The 17,822-nt window shown below is 49.8% G+C and overlaps 1 protein-coding gene across 2 annotated transcripts in view; it reads right to left on the bottom strand.

Annotated features, from left to right (window-relative positions):
* LDLRAP1 (low density lipoprotein receptor adaptor protein 1) overlaps positions 1 to 15,689 on the bottom strand; it is a 40,141-nt gene extending 24,452 nt beyond the window's left edge. Inside the window, exons 1-2 of one of the 2 annotated variants that reach the window (XM_050932254.1) lie at positions 15,488 to 15,689; positions 1,584 to 1,726 (exon numbers count right to left, since the gene is read on the bottom strand). In XM_050932254.1, coding sequence (XP_050788211.1) covers positions 1,584 to 1,726; positions 15,488 to 15,572 — 228 coding nt within the window. In that variant the 5' untranslated portion in view covers positions 15,573 to 15,689. The remainder of the gene's footprint in view (positions 1 to 1,583; positions 1,727 to 15,487) is intronic. The other variant, XM_050932253.1, reaches the window with a different exon arrangement.
* Between the last annotated feature and the right edge of the window lie 2,133 nt (positions 15,690 to 17,822).

Genomic DNA, 17,822 nt, shown 5'->3' with positions numbered 1-17,822 from the left:
CCCATGAAGCTAGCAGAGGCTTTGCCCCTAGGTTTTCATGCAGGGCTCAGCGTCTGCAGGAGTCATAATCCATCCCAGAATTCAGAGTGGGGGGGAAGGAGGGAGGAATTTGTTAATATATCTCGTTTCCCAGGAGCCACATCGCCTCCCCTGCCAATTTCATCTCCCTTGAAGTTCAGCCCATGTCAGGAAGATACTACTCACTGCCTGAAGCATTTGGCCACCATGTTTGGTTTTATGCGGATTAACCATGTGACCGAATCTTTGCCTCATTCCATTTTATAAGTGTCTAAAGACGCATTAATCTGCTGTAGCACGAGTGGTGAATAAGGATGCACTCCTAAGTAAGTTGTGGTGTTAAATAGTTAACAATCGGTAGCTGTGCTGCACTGGTGAAATTAAAGAAGTATCAGTCAGTTGCACAGGAGACTAATTGCCTTTTCAGTGGCCAGAAAAGGGCTGTATGGATTGTGCTGGTCCCTTCCAATCCACCTCTGGATTGTAAAGCTCAGAGAAGCCCATTCAACCAGGGATGCTAGAACCAGAGAGGCTGGAGGGCTGGCAGCACCCCCTGGCTTGAAGCGTTTCCAATCACACACAGGGTTTACAGTTTGGTTCAATGGCTTCCAGCAGCCGCCCCACCAAAAAAACTGTTCCAATGCCACTGCATCCAACACAGCCATATGGGGACTGGGAATTCCCCTACCAGAAGTCCACTAACCCATCTCTGGGGAGACAGTGTTTGACATGAAGAGTGTATATAGGCTGCTTTTAGAGTGGTTGCACCATTAAGTAGTCAAGATTTGGCAACATTTACCTTAGCAAGGTACCTACAATACTAGAGTCTCTCCCTGAGGTATCTACTGACAACCCTAAATTTTTCCTAGAACAGCATGTGACAGCCGTGATTAAAAGTTAACCATAGCGACAGACACAGCAATCATCATTCAAGGCCTTTTCTTCCTATAAGAAGGACCCAGTACACCCATGTGAGAGAGTTCTGGCTAGACTGGACAAAGCACTAGGGCTACCGTTCTCAATCGGTGGGTCGGGACCCCAAAGTAGGTGGCAACCCTGTTTTAATGGGGTTGCCGGGGCTGGAGTTACACTTGCTGGTGGCTGAAGCCAGAAGTCTGAGCCCCACTGCCCAGGGCTGAAGCCCTCAAGCTTTGGCTTCACCCCTTCCCCCGCGGTGGGGGGCGCGTCCCAAGCTTTGGATTTGGCCCCCCCCACCTGGGGCAGAGGGGGTCGGTCTTTAGTCCCCCTTCCCAGGGTCGTGTAGTAATTTTAAGGGAGTCACAGTGCAATGAAGTTTGAGAACCCCTGCACTAGAGAGATCATATACCATGTTTTATTCCACCTAAACCCCACAGTCCTTCTGGGTGCCCCATCATCTCCTGGCTTCTTACGCAAAACCCCGGGAAAGGGGTGCGCATAGGAAGCATTTACGCCTAGGACAAGTGTTCAAGAATCATTTGCTTCGACACCAGGAAGAGAAGCGTCTGCATTGTTTGGTTTTGCAGAGAGTTGCAGGGATCTCCTTTGTTAGGAGTCAGAGTCACTTAGAAACTGATGACACTCACCATGGCCACAATTCTTTTGACAGCAGCTGCTGAGAGGTCTTCTCCTTTGGGATGTTCTACCAATGTCATGCCCATGTACTTTAGGTTGAAGAGCATCCCCTCCAGTAGAGTCTCTCTGGTGTCGGTCCAATTTTCTGGTAGCTCTGAGGAATAGCAAAGATCTTTAGTCTCAAGCGTGCTAGGACTGGAGAAGTGATTTCATTAAGCATGAAAATGCTGCAAGGTGATGCGGGCAGCTGGCTCATCTGCATCTCACATACTTTTGCCCAGGTGTCAGAGGGGGCCACAGAATGCTGCTACAAAACTGTCAAGGCTCGGAGGTATTTGAGAGAGTGCTAGCTACCGAAACTACTTCAGTGATCATCTCTCCTACTGCCCCATCACTGTGGTATCGCTGCACAAGACGTGTCTTAGCATTACTCAGGTAGGACAATGCTACTCTGCCCTCAGTGAAGACTTCAGAGAAACCCAGCTTGAAAGGAGATATCCAGGCCAGGAAGAAAGACTCCCAAGGCCAGTGCATGACCTCAGTGGAGAGAGACTCAGCCTGATCTCCCACTGAAGGGAGAAGACAAGACCCTACAGCTCATCTGGTTTTGCCTCACGCAGTTCAGCAAATGAGCGGCAACAGCTCCACAATAGAACCAGGGATATATTTTGGAGCAGGATGCTCAGCAATATGGCCATGAACACCCATCCTCTGCAGGGGGGAAAAAAAAAAAGTCACCCCTGCCCAATTTGCCTCCTTTAAGCACTGTCCTGTGGCCAAGTCCTCAGGCACTGGATCAAAGGTTCCTCATGAGAGCCAGGTTGTTAGGAGTAAGTTTATTTAAAGCCACCTCTTCCTCCCCCCACACACCCCCGTTTGCTGCAGCTGGTGATCAAGCCAGAGGAGTGTGCCAGGCAGTGGAGTCACCAGAGAGGACTAACTAGCACATACAATTCTGCAGCCATCCCAATGGATCACACCTTTCCTGTGTGCTCCTGAACAAAGCTCCTTTAGGACCAGCCAATCCCCTATAATTAACTGCTAAATGGATTATGAATTAGCAAAAGTTGTGCCAGTGCCAATGTTACCTTACAAGTCTCTGGAGTCATGCGGCTTTTAACAGCACAAGCCAAGAAAAAGCCCATCGAGGTGTTTCAGTCCAAACACACACCCACGGCCAGACTTAAAACGGGGTTACTCTGCTTACTGCTGCCCCCACCCTCAGGGCAGACGAGCTGGGGGGAGAGTGCAGCTGAGCCCAAGCCCATGCACAGAGTTGGAGTCATGTGAGCGACTGCCCAAAGGGAGAGTATGCAGATGGTAATAACTGAGCTGCACTTATCTCACCCCAATGAGAACACGAGAGAGAGAGCGCACTTCTGCATCCGATACTGATGGGAAAGGATTGTTCTCTGCACTCACTTATCTCCTGTTTCGCCAGCCTAGACCATAGCCCAGTGGCTCTCTACCTTTCCAGACCACTGTACCCCTTACAGGAGGTCTTGCATTCCTTTCCCTCCCCACAAGTTTCACCTCACTTAAAACTACTGGCTTATAAAATCAGACATAAAAATACAGAAGTATCCCAGCACGCTATTACTGAGAACTTGCTCATTTTTATCACATATTATAAAATACATCAATCGGAATATAAATATTGTACTTACATCTCAGTCACTGTCTGTAGGAAATTTTAGTTTGTACTGACTTTGCCGGGGCTTTTTTAATGTTGCCTGCTGGAAAACTAGGCAAATATCTAGATGAGTTGGGGTACCCCCTAGAACAGAGGTGGGCAAACTATGGCCCGCGGGCCACAGCAGGCCCAGAAGACTGTCCTGCCAGGCCTTTGAGCTCCTGGCTGGGGAGGTTAGCCCCCGGCCCCTCCCCTACAGGAGTGCGCAGCTACACCCCCATGCGGGCAGAGCTCTGGGCAAGGCTGCGTGCTCCTGCAGGGCAGTGTGTCTGGCTCCAGCTGGGCTGCTCTGAGTGGCATGGTAAGGGGGTGAGGGGGTTGGATAAGGGGCAGGAGGTCCCAGGGCGCACTCAGGGGACAGGGAGCAGGAGGCAGTTGGGTGGGGTGGAGGTTCTTGGGGGAGGGGGTGGGGGGGTTGGATAAGCGGGGAAATCCCAGGGGCTTGACAGGGGTCAGGGATAGGGGTCGGGGCAGTCAGGGAGCAGGGGGGGTAGGATAGGGGGTGAGGGGTCCCAGGAGGGGGCAGTCAGGGGACAAGGAGCAGGGAGAGTTGGATGGGTTGAAGGGTTCTGAGGGGAGCAGTCAGGGGCCGGGAAGTGGGAGGGGAGGATAGGGGCAGGGGCCAGGCTGTTTGGGAAGGCACAGCCTTCCCTACCTGGCCCTCCATACCGTTTGCAACCCCAATGTGGCCCTTGGGCCAAAAAGTTGCCCACCCCGGCCCTAGAAGATCTCGGTGTACCCCCAGGGGTACACGTACCCTGGCTGAGAACCACTGCTTAGCCTGCAAGAAGAATTGCTTCCTTACCCATGAAGCGCAGGGCCCAAGGAATGCACATTCTCAGGCAGGCCAGTACAGCTCACCCTGCGGCTAGTATGAAGAACCTCCTGAAAACCCGCCAGGCAGCTCCCGAGTTGAACAGGAACTGCTCTGCAGCAGCCCCTTCTGCGCACACTGGCTATTCCTATGGAGCTGGACTAACTGATGTCAGTCAGAGTGAACCCCCCTCCACGATGCACGCTTTACTGAGCTCTGCTAGGCACGGGAACGGAGACAGGAAGCCTGCACAATAGCATTTAAACATTCCAGGCCAGATCCTCCGCTGGGGTAAATCCACACAGCGGTTATAAACTGGTGCAACTCCATTGGACTCAATGGAGCTACACAAGCAGAGGATCCAACCCCGTTTTGAAAGAGCAGCTAGAGATTATGTCAATACAGCAATCATGTACATGTCTTAGCAGCAGACAGACCAGAATAGAGGCTCGTGCAGGCTATTGTTTGACGCCAATCTGAACAGATCAGGTTTTGTCGTCTCCCAAAAGGCCTCACATGGCTTCCTCCCCCAGGCACAGAACATCTCTAGTGGCAAGATAATTGTACTAGACTTCTCCAGTTTCCTACTGCTGTGCAAGGTAGGGGACCCCTGATGAGCGAGTGGGTAGGACCGATCACAGCACACAAACACCAATTCATCACCCTCGTAGCTAGTGATTTTAGAAGAGGCATATTGTGGCACTGAAGAGGGGGAGCAGGACTGGAACGGAGACCTGGATACTAAAGGAGAAGTGTTGGCACTTCAGTCGTACCAAGATTAAATGCATCTAGTTCAGGGGTCGGCAACTTTTCAGAAGTGGTGTGCTGAGTCTTCATTTATTCACTCTAATTGAAGGTTTCACGTGCCAGTAATACATTTTAACAGTTTTAGAAGGCCTCTTTCTATAATATATAACTAAACTATTGTTGTATGTAAAGTAAATAAGGTTTTTAAAATGTTTAAGAAGCTTCATTTAAAATTAAATTAAAACGCAGAGCCCCCCCGGAGTGGTGACCAGGCCCTGACCAGTGTGAGTGCCACTGAAAAATCAGCTGGAGAGCCGCCTTTGGCATGCGTGCCATAGGTTGCCTACCCGGATCTAGTTCATCGGTGTCCAAGACCCGCACTAGAATTCATCAGAGCCTCAGGGACAGAATTCAGAGCCTCTTGCTCAGGGCAGGCCCCTGCTACCAGAAGTAAAGGAGATTCCTCTTCCAGCAACACTAGACTAAGTCAAGCAATTGTATTTCACACCAGTAAGGGCAGTGGTGCACATATCCTACCTAACCAGTTCATTCCTACTGGACCGAATGGGGGCCAGCTCTGGTGCACACATTTAATTTTTCACAAGGCTTTACTTATAACTAGAGACACGGTCTCTGCCCCCCAGAGAAATTCCCAGGGAAGCTGCTAGGAGCATGGGAGGCTGTTTTCACTCCTATCTATGGAAGGCACGAAAGAGGGCACCAAAGGATGGGGGCTATTGCACGGCTGTTTTGGCGGAAGAGATAGCTCTTGTCCTATCCCCACTGGAGTGAGTGGCCGCATGCTGGCAAGGAGGCGTTTACAGCACACTGCAGAGGCTTAATGCATGGATCTCACTGTGGGAGAAGGAAGCCAGTGAAGAAAGGTTAGTGGTTCTGCTATTGCATAGCAGGGGCCCATGTTACGCTTTCAAATCATCGCCCAGGGAATGATGCCCAGGGGCCTTCGGCCTTTTCCACCTCATCTAGCGGCAGAGGCAGCAGCATTAACCAGCCTCCAAACCTCTAAGGGTCTGGAGCTCATTTCAGAGACACCAATGATCCTTCTCTAGGAAAGTTACATTAAAGGTCCGACTGCTTCTTCCACCACCATCCAGCTACTGCAGCGCCGTTAGATCAGCCGTGCTGAGACGGGTGTGGAGGGTGCTCTGTGCATGGTAGCTGTCCACAGGTGGCACAACACCATCACCCACCTTCTCAGCAAGTAGTATTGTTTAGCAAAGGTGTCCTGGGTGCTAGTCTCCCCCACATCCACCCGTTCTCAAACTGCATCAAATCCCCATGCTCCCTTTCCCAGTAGTGGCAGCTGCAATAAAAGTCTTCACGACAGTCCAGCCCCCATGGGGCCCATTGCAAGTTCTCCAAGTGAGCTTTGCTCCCCTCAGATGCAAATGAGCATCTGGCAGCATGCAGGTACAGGCCAACCATGCTAGCAGGCAGAGCGCGCTAGGGGCACGTCACCACTCACTCCTGGTGGCAGCTCATCAAATACATACACCACACGCTCAAACAGTGCAGGTACAGACAGCGTAGCTAGCAGGACTCTGCTTAGGAGATTCAGGTACAGACACCCGAACCCTGTGGGTATGTATGTTATGTGGCTCTCTATGTGCCGGAGCCAAAGCCCCCTGTCAAGAGCTGCACACCACAGAGTAGATACAGCCTCTTTTCATTGCAGTGTCTAGCTCCACACATGCAACATAGATGTACTGTATGGATCAGGACAGAGCAATCCCCTGCCACGCCTCCAGTGCTTTAGGACGGCAGGGTCACAAGGCCACAACCTCACCTCTCCACCACCGCTCCCTGGGCTGAGCAGAGCTGCAGGTGCTCTCCACAGCAGGAAATTCCCCGGCGGCCTCCGCTCTGCACACACGCTTTTACAGAGAACACCGCCATGTAATTCCAGAGGGTGACTTCACCCTGATGGGAGCGGTTACCCTGGAGACTCTCACATCACGGAGCACGGCTCATTCAGGGCTCTGACTGGTTGTATAGAGGAACCTCCACTGCCAGTTGTGGAGCCAGGGGCAGTTTCATGGTGCAGATTAACCTGGAGGGGTGGAGGCTGCAAGCTCTGTAAAGCGCTTTGAAATCTATGCTCCACATCAGCAGTAGTCAATTGGCAGACTGCGGGCCAAAGCCAGACCTCCAGGCGCTTTTGAATGGATCCCAAAATCTTTTTATTCACTTATTTTCTCTGGAATCTGGACCCTGACCAAAAATTTGGACCTTGACAAAAAAAGAATTGACTTCCCTTGCACTACACTGACAAGATCTGTTCTGCAGTGCACTGGAAGGGCTACAGCAGAATCAGATCATTAGAATTTAGGGTTTTGTTGATTTCAATATGAAAGTGAATAGACATTCATTTCTGGTGATAATGAATCAGCTATCAAACAAGTGTGTAGTTCCATCTCTGGAGCAGTTAGAGGGAACACTGGCTTCTGGCACCCCGGGATGAACACAAAGTGATCAAAAACAATGAGGAGTCCTCGCGGCACCTTAAAAACTAACAAATGTATTTGGGCATAAGCTTCCGTGGGCTAGAACTCACTTCATCAGATCAGGGAACACAACAGTGCTAATGCTGACATAATTTGGTTTCAGAGAAACACCCCCGTTTAAACAGAAGATGTTTCAGGCTGTCTGAAGATTCAAATGTAAAGTCACTCATTTGTTTACATATGAATAGTAGGATGGTCAATCGCAGTTAACTCATGCAATTAACTCAAAAAAAATTAATCACAATTAATTGCAGTTTTAATCGCACTGTTAAACAGACTACCAATTGAAATGATTAAATATTTTGGATTTTTTTCTAAATTTTCATATATACTGTACATATATGAAAATGTAGAAATGTATATATGACACGCCACGTAGGAATCCTCATTTTCCGGAGAACAGGGCATCCCCCTTCTGCAACAGCAAGCAAGCAAGGGGAAGGCAGCAAATAGAGATTCTACTCGAGTCTGTCCTACTCCGTGTTTCAAGGGGCTGGTCTACACTACGGGGGAAAATCGATCTTAGGTACGCAACTTCAGCTACGTGAATAACATAGCTGAAGTCGAAGTATCTAAGATTGAATTACTCACCATCCTCACGGCGCGGGATCGATGTCCGCAGCTCCCCCTGTCGATTCCGCAACTCCGTTCGGGTTGGTGGAGTTCCAGAATCGATATAAGCGCGTTCGGGGATCGATATATCGCGTCTAGATGAGATGCGATATATCGATCCCTGAGCAATCGATTGCTACCTGCCGATACGGCAGGCAGTGAAGACGTAGCCAAGGTTTGCTGAGCGTTGGCAGCAGCCACTGACTGTGATACAGCACGTCAAGACTCGCCATTTCGGGGAGAACATACAAATCCATCTGAGCTGGACAAATCCTTGCTTTGGCAGCGGTTTTGCTTTGCAAGGAGATGCACAGAAGCCATCAGCTGTGGCCAGAACAGGTGAGCGGACTGTAAAGACTACGGCTCCATTGGTGATATATTGTACCACCTCCTGCATTCCTCCAAATTTTGGAACTTCAATGACAAGCCAGGGAGGTTTTGGATCTGACCTACCAGCCGTGCTTTGGTAAGCAGCAGGAATCATGTCATCCCTGCACTGTGCACATCTGCTCTGCCCTGATGAGCAGATGGATAACGCCCCATATTCTCAAATAGTCGAGGATAGTGGTATCAAGGGGGGGCTGTAGCCGTGCTGTTTATATGCGCCGCTGGGCCAATCAGCCTAGGAGAGGCACTGCAGGCCTAGCCTGAAGGCAGGCAAGGGACAGGAAACAGGAGTGAGCAGCAGCAGAACTGAAGCCCTTTGAACACACAAGTGCATAGCAGGATTCTGGTGTCTTTCATGGCCCTAGCTACTCCCAGGCACACAGCAGCCACTGGAGAATCAGAGAAACCTCACCCAGACTGGGATTTCTGGGAACCTGAGTCCTGGTTCCAAGCGAGCCATACAGCCAGAGTGCTCAACCCCGGGGCACTGGAGAGAGCCCGGCTGGACACCAGACTCTGACTCCTAACCCTGTTTATTCACTAGACTGGACAGCCCTGGTCCGGTTCACAGGGACAAAATGCAATTGACCAGAGCAGGGGCTGAACTGCAGTGGAAACAGCCTAAGGCACCAGGACTTGGAAAGCTTTGCTGTTTCCCAGCACCAGTGGGGTTCTGGCACTCGGACTCGATACACTCACCCAGCCAGCAGGGCACGGAAAGAATCTATTTTGCTTGGCTAGCCTGAGTCTCAGCAGCCGCTGTACCAGGGGATGCTATTTTTAGCCCTGCTTTGTTTATTATAAAGTTCCCCACCACCACCCTTGTGGCTATGCGGCTAACTTGCTCTCAAAGTTCAGCGGGGAACCAAGGACAAGCCAGATGCTTTGTGTAACTTGGTACCATCTGTTTACAGACACGATGCAAAAAGGGCTGAATTTTGTCAGCATCAGAGACACCTTCAGTGTCACTGATTTCCTTGGCTTCCCACCCCTGAGATTCCAAGTAAGTGAGGGTGGGGCAGCTTATGCGGTGTAGCAGTACAACTCTTGCAACACATCTCAAGCTCTGCTCGGAGGGACAGACATGCCTGTTATAGTCCCACAGTGCTTTTCAGCCTCAGAGCACTTTACAAGCAGCTCTAGGAGCTGGAGAAGAGAGCACCAGGTTCCAAGCCAGGCACCTCTTGTTTGTTCAATCTGCTGCTCTTGTGATGACTTCCTCTGTGGCTTTCAACAAGCCACAACTTCTGCCCCATTTCTCTTCCACTCAACCCTCCTGCCCCAGGCGTAAAGTGCAAATGTGAATTGACCGGCTCCAGACTGATGCGTACAGCACTTCCCAGCACAGAGACCGTGAACAGGTAAGTATTAGACTGTGTGAAGCAGGCGGACAATCTCTGCCATGAGGTCATCGTCGGAAGGCATGTCTTTTGAAAGGAGAATATTTCTTTTAAAGCCACCTGAAGCATCACTGCAAGTTTACTAGCCAACCTCTGCTATCAGAGACCTGGTATGTAAGTTGCCAACCTCAAACACACAGATCATGAAAGGTTGTTTGGTTTTTTTAAATTATTTTCTTTAAGTTTGCCTTCTGGGTTTGGAGCCACGGTGGGGGGTCACCTTTTTGAAATTCTGAACCAGGAGGGCTAGAAACCGTTTTTTAAAGAAGGTAAATCCAAGGTTCACATAATCACAGGGCTCCAGGAACTGGGGCTTAACATTTGATTGTGGTGGGGGGAGAGAGGAGGTTAAGAGGCTCATGATAAAATGGTGAGTTGACCACACTGGCTACACAAGCAGGGGCGTGAAGACTGCGGTGGGGCCTTTCCATTTCCAGCACTGAGAGCAACAAAGGCCTCAGCCCGCTCCCGAAGCTGCACTGTGCTTGTATGCATGGGGTAGGGGTGGCAAGCACTGTGCATTGAGGCAGCTGAATAATGTTACTTGGGCATTAAAGCAGCTAAGTAATCTTGTTCTGTGTGTTGCATATTCAGGCCACGTCTACACTACAGCATAAAATCGAAATTATTAAAACCAGTTTTATAAAACTGGTTTTATAAAATCGATTTTACGCGTCCACACTAGGGCACATTAATTCGGTGGTGTGCGTCCATGGTCCTAGGCTATCATCAATTTCCGGAGCGGTGCACTCTGGGTAGCTCAGTAAAAGAATGAGACCAATAACTTTGATTTCTGTCCACACTAATCCTAAATCGATATAGTAATATCGATTTTAGGGTTACTCCTCTCGTTGGGGAGGAGTACAGAAATCGATTTTAAGAGCCCTTAAAATCGATTTAAAGTGCCTTGTAGTGTGGATGGGTACAGCGTTAAATCGATTTAACGCTGTTTAAATCGATTTAACGCTGTAGTGTGGACCAGGCCTCAGGCTGAGAGCAAGGGTTTTGAAGGGGTGGGAGAGGCCAAGGGAGAGGATCCTCAGGTCCCACTTTGATTCAGCGCCCTCAGTAGGGAAGTCTGAACACTGACACTTTCAGAGGCACACAGCGGTGCTTGGTTAGGAAGGAAGCTCCAAGGAAGTACTCGGAGAGGAAGATGGTTTGTAGTCCAGGAAGGGGCAACCATCAGAGCGAGGATCATTCTGAGCATTGGCAGGAGCCATGACGCTGCTCTCTATCAACTTCACCAAAACTGTTCCCTCCCCTGGATTTCCCCACTAGGACTCCCAAGATCTCCTGGGGCAAAAAGAAAAAGCCCAGCTTCCCCACACGGTGGGGAAAACATCGGGAAGTGCCCACTGCTCCCCTGGCTTGGATGATCAGCCCTTCACAACAGCTCACCCCTCCTCGGCTGGCGCAGCGGGATGGCGGAGACTGTCAATTATACAGTACCAAGCACACCTTTGGTTAGATCTACGGTGCATGGCTCGCAAAAGAATTTAGATCAAGAATCACAATCAAATTGCAGTTGCTCAACGTTGAGAGAGGCAGACCTGAAAGGGGCTGCAAAGCTCTCAGTGGTTTATGCTTTGGTTTGGGAGGGGGATGGGCAGAGTGGCTTGTTCTGATGTTCCTCCCCCATCTCAGGAGTGCACACAGGTCATGGGCACCTCAAACAAACATTTTCAATTCACAAACCAGCCACAGTCTGCATGAACATCGTTCCCCCCGCCCCCACTTCCCCTGAAGCACGGCTCGCTGTTGTTCCCATTTGCCACTCTCAGAACAGAAGAAACTTTTCTTCAGTCTTGAAATCTGCAAATATTTCAAGGTGACAGTTCCCTGGAGCATTTGCAGTTCACTGGATGTGCCTCTGGAGATGATGGCTTGGGGTTACTAGTCTCACTGCTGCTTCCAGCAAAAGTGTGAGAGAGTGCGCGTGGTGGTAGGTGTGAGTGTGAGAGCAGGGCCAGTGAGGGATGGAGCAAGGAAGGGAGTGGTGGTAGCGGTTGTGAGTGAGAGAGAGAGTTTTCAGAGTGAGTGAGTGAGTGTGTGCGTGAGACAGAGTGTGCAAGCAAGGAAGGGAGTGGTGGTAGGTGTGTGGGGAATAGATGTGTTCAGACCAGAAACCTTTTCCATCTTGGGGCCTCCAAACGAATTCCAAGATTAGATTTTCACAAGTCTCCATTCCAAAAGAGCTTTATCATTACCTTCATTTTGAGGGCAGGAGGGTGGGGGGCGCGAATTTAAAGCTAGATAACATACACACACACTCGAAGCCTTAGTAAGTCCAATGCAATCAAATAAGCTCGTAACCGAGAGTCCTTTCTGCAAGAGGTCAGTATGCGTTTACCCGGAATCACCGCTACATTTACACAACAGATGTCTTTGCACCAATTGACAGCGACTCCTGCTTTTCATTCATATTTACTCAGCACACAATCACTCTCATGCAATTCACAAGCTTGTTTAAGACAATTTAATAGTAGAGTCCAAATGGCTTCAGTCTACAACCAAAATCTGGTTTGCTTTTTAACTCTCTCGCTGGGTACGTGTCAGAAAAATCCCACCCCGCCACGCTCTGCAGACCCTGTACCAAGTTTCAGCCCAGTGCCAAAGCACCTACCGCAGAGTTAAAGTCTTGCTTAGGATTCCTGCAGAGTGCCGAGACAGCACTCCGGCAGCAGTGCGGTCATTTCAGATCCAGAGATACCAGCCTCTTAATCCTTAAAAGAGGCAAAAAAACCTGGAGTGAATCTCAGCGGATTAGTAAAAATCAAGCAGTTTGATCTTGCCACCATGTAGTGAAGTCTCTAGACACTAGGGGTTTTTACTGGCACAGGGAAAACTGGCAAAGGAAAATATTTCATTCTTAAAACTGGATTAGTGCACTTAGGTATGCTGCAGGAATCTTGGGCTTTCCTGCACACCTGCTGGTACTGCACCTCTGACAAGAGCACTTAGCAAAAACCCCACTTATCTCCTCCCATGTGTTTCTTCACAGAGCTTTTAGGGAGATGGAAAAATGCCAGGTTAGTCCAGGATCCTATCAATGGACAGGTCTGTGCATATGCACCACGGTGAGTCAGAACCAGAAGGGGAGCAGTCACACTCTAGCACTTTAGGCCTTATGGAAGAAGGCAGCCTGGAGGATCGGACCAGCTCTTAGAGAGTGTTGAGCAGGAGGCTCTTCCCAGCCTTGGGACATGGAGTTAGGAGTGGGTGAAGGAGACAAAAGAACCAGTCGGAGAATCCTGGGTGGAACAGAGAGGCTGGGACATCCCATGGGAGGAAATGAGATCAGAGAGCAGCTGCTTTAGAAGGTGAAGACAAGAAGCTTGATCTGAATGAACCAACGCAAAGATGCAAGGGACAGGAGCTCAAGGTGATCCTGGGAGCAGCATTCTGGATACACTGAAGGGATGGAGATGGGGAGAAGGATATACCTCCCATGGCAGGAAATTAATATCTCATACCCCCATCCAAGCTGCAGCAGAGAGGAGAGAGAGAGAGAGAAAACACACAGGGTTTAGATGCTGGGAGAGGAGTCAGAGATCCCACCAAGGTTGAGAGGCCAGGCAGGCAGGAGTATCGTAACAGTGCTAAAAACAACTAAGAAGGGGATGAAAGTGGAAAAAAGTCCACTTCAAACCCTTTCATTATTGTGTGGGAGCAGGGAAAGGAACCAGGGCTCTGTGTGTACATGGCGGGTGCCCAGCAGCCTTTGAATGAATGAAAGTTACAGCTACCGTCCAAAGCTCAAGAATCTAGTACCCACCTGGATGGAATGTAAAAAAAATCTTACTGCAATGCTTGATTTTTCAAACTGGCATCCTGGCTGTAGCATATTTTTAAGTCAGCTAATAAAACCAAAGTTACAAGTTAACCACTGATTTGACTCTGGGTAAAGTACAACTAAACCAAAGCCAAAAATCCTACTGCAGAGCTTTAACCCTTTCCATGAACCTGGCACCCTTTGAGATCCACCAGTGATGGGACAAGAAGGAGAAGAAGAATCCAGACTGACTAAGAGGAGTTCAGGGCTAACATCTGCCAGGATGGCCACATGTGTTCTCTCTAAGCCTGCCCTCCAACAGACTAATGCATGTCTACTATGACACACCACATTAAGATGTGTAAATTGCTCAGCAGGCAAGAGCGTTGTGTGGTCTCATTACACTCCATTCTTCTCCTGGGAATGCAGCAACTTTTGTTTGCTTAGAGTTTCCTTTTGCACAAAAGGAAAGAAAACCCAGACACTCCACGGTCAAGGACAACAATCCCAAAGCTGTCAAGCCACAGGGCAAGTAGGGTGGTTGGTCTGCAAAAGGCAAGATTTGGGGTAGAGAAGGGCTCATTTAGGGGGTTGAGAAATATACATTCCTTCCTAAAGGAAGTCAAGTCAGCGATCCCTGGTAGGAACAGTCTGACAGCAGAGCTATGGAGTTCGGCAGAGTTTGCAGGTAAGCGGACGCAACTCACTAAATTGGCTCAAGATATCCAAGCAGGCCCATAACCTCACCTAGACAGCGCAGCGATCCCTAAAAGATGGCGCTATAACTCCAGACGCAAGGAAGAGGAATTCCTTGCTTAGCCACCATCTCATTATCAATCACTAGAAGCAACACACACAGTGGCCTCATTCACTCTGCGGAGACTTTAAGTAATTATTAACCCTGCTTTACATTGTCCTACTTAGAATCATAGAATATCAGGGTTGGAAGGGACCTCAGGAGGTATCTAGTCCAACCCCCTGCTCAAAGCAGGACCAATCCCCAACTAAATCATCCCAGCCAGGGCTTTGTCAAGCCTGACCTTAAACACCTCTAAGGAAGGAGATTCCACCACCTCCCTAGGTAACCCATTCCAGTGCTTCACCACCCTCCTAGTGAAAAAGTTCTTCCTAATATCCAACCTAAACCTCCTCTACTGCAACTTGAGACCATTACTCCTTGTTCTGTCATCAGCTACCACTGAGAACAGTCTAGATCCATCCTCTTTGGAACCCCCTTTCAGGTAGCTGAAAGCAGCTATCAAATCCCCCCTCATTCTTCTCTTCATACTTGCTCATTCAGCTGTGGGCCAGGAACATTTTCACTACTCTTCCATTTGCAGACGGGGCTCCGGACTGGCCAAACCAGAAGGCAGCACAAGCCAGGCCCCAACCTGCTCCCCCAGAGGGTAGGGCCAGGGAGCAGAACAATACACCCGCCCAGGTGTGCAGTGGGGTTTTCGGGAGTGCTCTGGGCTGGGCCTTCTCTGCTTAACTGAGAAGGGACGGAGCAGAGGAGAGATTTCATTGTATGTCTGGACAGAAGAGCTGAGGCTGGATACAGGTACAACCGGGGAGGGGTGCGGGGGGAAGCCCACCGTCCCCCAGGTCAGCAACATTCTGGCATGAGAACCGGCCTGGGGAAGCCGGCACCAGCCCCACCCCAGCGGGCTCCCACCCCTGCCTGCTCTCGGCGGGCCAGCAACAGGCAGAGGCTCCCGGGACCGCTCCCAAAGCAAAGCAGGTCACTCGGGGAGAAGCAAACCCTGTTCCCGGCTGCCCCGTGCCAGGGGCCGGGCCAGCAGAGCGCACAGCCGGGCACTGCCCGTGCCAAGGGCCGGCCCGGCAGAGCGCACAGCCGGGCACTGCCCGTGCCAAGGGCCGGCCCAGCAGAGCGCACAGCCGGGCGCGGGAGGGACTAGCCGCCGCCCGGGCTCAGCACCCCGCTCCCGCCCGGGGACTCACTCTTGTGCTTGCCGCTGCCCCAGGACTGCTTGGCGGCGCTGGGGCTCCGGATGATGGCCCGGCCCGCCGACCGCAGCGCCTCCATGGCGCGCCCCAAACTCTCGCCAACAAACTTTTCCCGGCGCGGCGGCTGCTGCGGGCTGCCCGGAGCCGCCTCCCGGCCCGGGCGGTCGAGGGATGATCGCGTGCGGGAAGTGGGAGGATCGCGCTGCAAATCCGCCCCGGGCTGGGGTGGTGACGCGGCTGCTCCCTCCCCGGCCGGGCAGCACCTCCCCGCCCAGCTGAGCAGGGGCTGGAGCCCAGCCAGGCTGCAAAGCAGCTGCCCAGAGCAGCGGGAGGGGGTGTGTGTGTGTGTCACTGGCTGTGGGGGTCACGTCAGGCCTGGGCCCCCACTGGGGTAGAGAATCATAGAATCTCAGGGTTGGAAGGTCCCTCAGGAGGGATCTAGTCCAAGCCCCTGCTCAAAGCAGGACTAATCCCCAGACAGATTTTTTTACCCCAGTTCCCTCAATGGTCCCCTCAAGGATTGAACTCACAACCCTGGACTTAACAGGCCAATGCACAAACCCCTGAGCTGTCATGTTCGTGGGCTGCAGGAACGTGTTTATCAGGGCTGGACACAATGGCCTGTCCCCCATGCAAGAGATTTTAATTGCCCATGTCATTTGATCATGTGGCAGCAATTCCTCAACTACTGAGACCCTCCCTGTATAGCTCATCTCAATTGATTAGACTCTTCCTGTTGGTATGCATACTTCCATCTTTTCCTGTTCTCTGTATGTATAAATAGCTCCTGTCTGTGTGTTCCTTTCTGTGCATCTGGAGAAGTGAGCTGTAGCTCACGAAAGCTCATGCAGAAATAAATTTGTTAGTCTCTAAGGTGCCACAAGTACTCTTGTTCTTTTTCCCTGTATTATAGTGAAGGAGGCCTCATGTTTAAATCAGCTCATCTGTCCCCACACATATACAGTAAATGCCTTGGCAACTCCAGCATGATTTTGCCTCCCCACCCCCAAATTATCAAATCAGTGGTCTTTTCACATCCTATTTTATGGCACTGGTGACCCTCTTTCATATAAGCTTGATTCACCATTCTGATAAGTGCAGAGCGTATTTGGATTTTGAATTGAAAATCATTTACACCATGTGATTACTACATTGTATAATGTATAGACCCTGGCAATAAGCACTGAGAACGACCATCAAAAGGCTGTAATGTGTTAAAAAGCCATGGGAAGAACAATTTTATTTTTTGTTTCCTTAAAGCCTCAAATGTAGTACAAGCAAATTCCATGCAATAGTTTAGTATCACATTTAATAAAGGGCTGTATATGTGTAACTCCATGTGTAACTTGATTTCAGCTGGCTACTAGGAGGCTAAGTGTTGGTAGGGTTAGGGCCTAGCGGGCTTGTTGAAATTAAAGGGAGATTATCGGAAGTGGGGGGAGGGGTTAGGCCCAAAATGTAGGTTTTGTAAAATAAATTTTTTACAGGTTTTACAGAACTTCCTATTAATAGATATATTTTAATGTAACTGAAAACAGCTGTTTGATTGAATTTAAACATTCCAATCTGGTGTTGGCAATCCAAACCTTGCATCATTGCTCTGGTACACGAGGAGCCAGAAAGCAAAAGCAATTTAGAAAGAAAAGTAGAATTGACTAAGCGATTTCCATTGTCAAAACTGAGTGAAATGCAAGAAAGGGATAAACTGCACGAATAATGAAAAGTAAATTAGATTAAAGATAGTCTTTTGGTTTTAACAATCTAACCTATTAGTAATATTTCCCCCCAAAATACACTGTCTGATTTTTAACTTGACAGTAGCCCTTTAAGAGCAGCAGCTGTGGTCTGAATTTGAAACATGAGATTTAAATTAACTGCTATCAAAAGATACAGCTGGTTGTGTAATGCAGCTGGTAGAGAACAGCATGGGCATGTTGTAAGTGTATAATGAAGTCAGTTTAAAGGTCCCTGTAAAGCTGTAGGCCCTGATTCAGCAAAACCCTTAAGCATGTGCTTAAATCCATCCTTGTTCAGGAAAGCACACAGCCATATTTGCCTTTAAGCACATGTTTAAAGCGGCATTGAAGCCAAGGGGTTTAAGCACACACATAAATGCTTTGCTGTATTGAAGCCCTGTGGCTGAGAGATGTTGGCTGAGCCCACTCCCCAAATTGCAGCGTGCATTGTGCTGGAGTGTTTCATCCTTGCCAACCGCTGAATGGCCAATCCAGATACTCTTTAAAGTTCTGTAACAAACTAAGCTGATCAATCCACATGGCAGGATTTTGATGCAGCCGTGTTCCATTTTTCCTCTTCTCACGTCTACAGT

This window comes from Gopherus flavomarginatus, chromosome 22, assembly GCF_025201925.1.
Source record: "Gopherus flavomarginatus isolate rGopFla2 chromosome 22, rGopFla2.mat.asm, whole genome shotgun sequence".
NCBI lineage: Eukaryota > Metazoa > Chordata > Testudines > Testudinidae > Gopherus > Gopherus flavomarginatus.
Note: the sequence above shows the minus strand (reverse complement) of the source record. Positions and strands in the feature narration are given on the sequence as shown.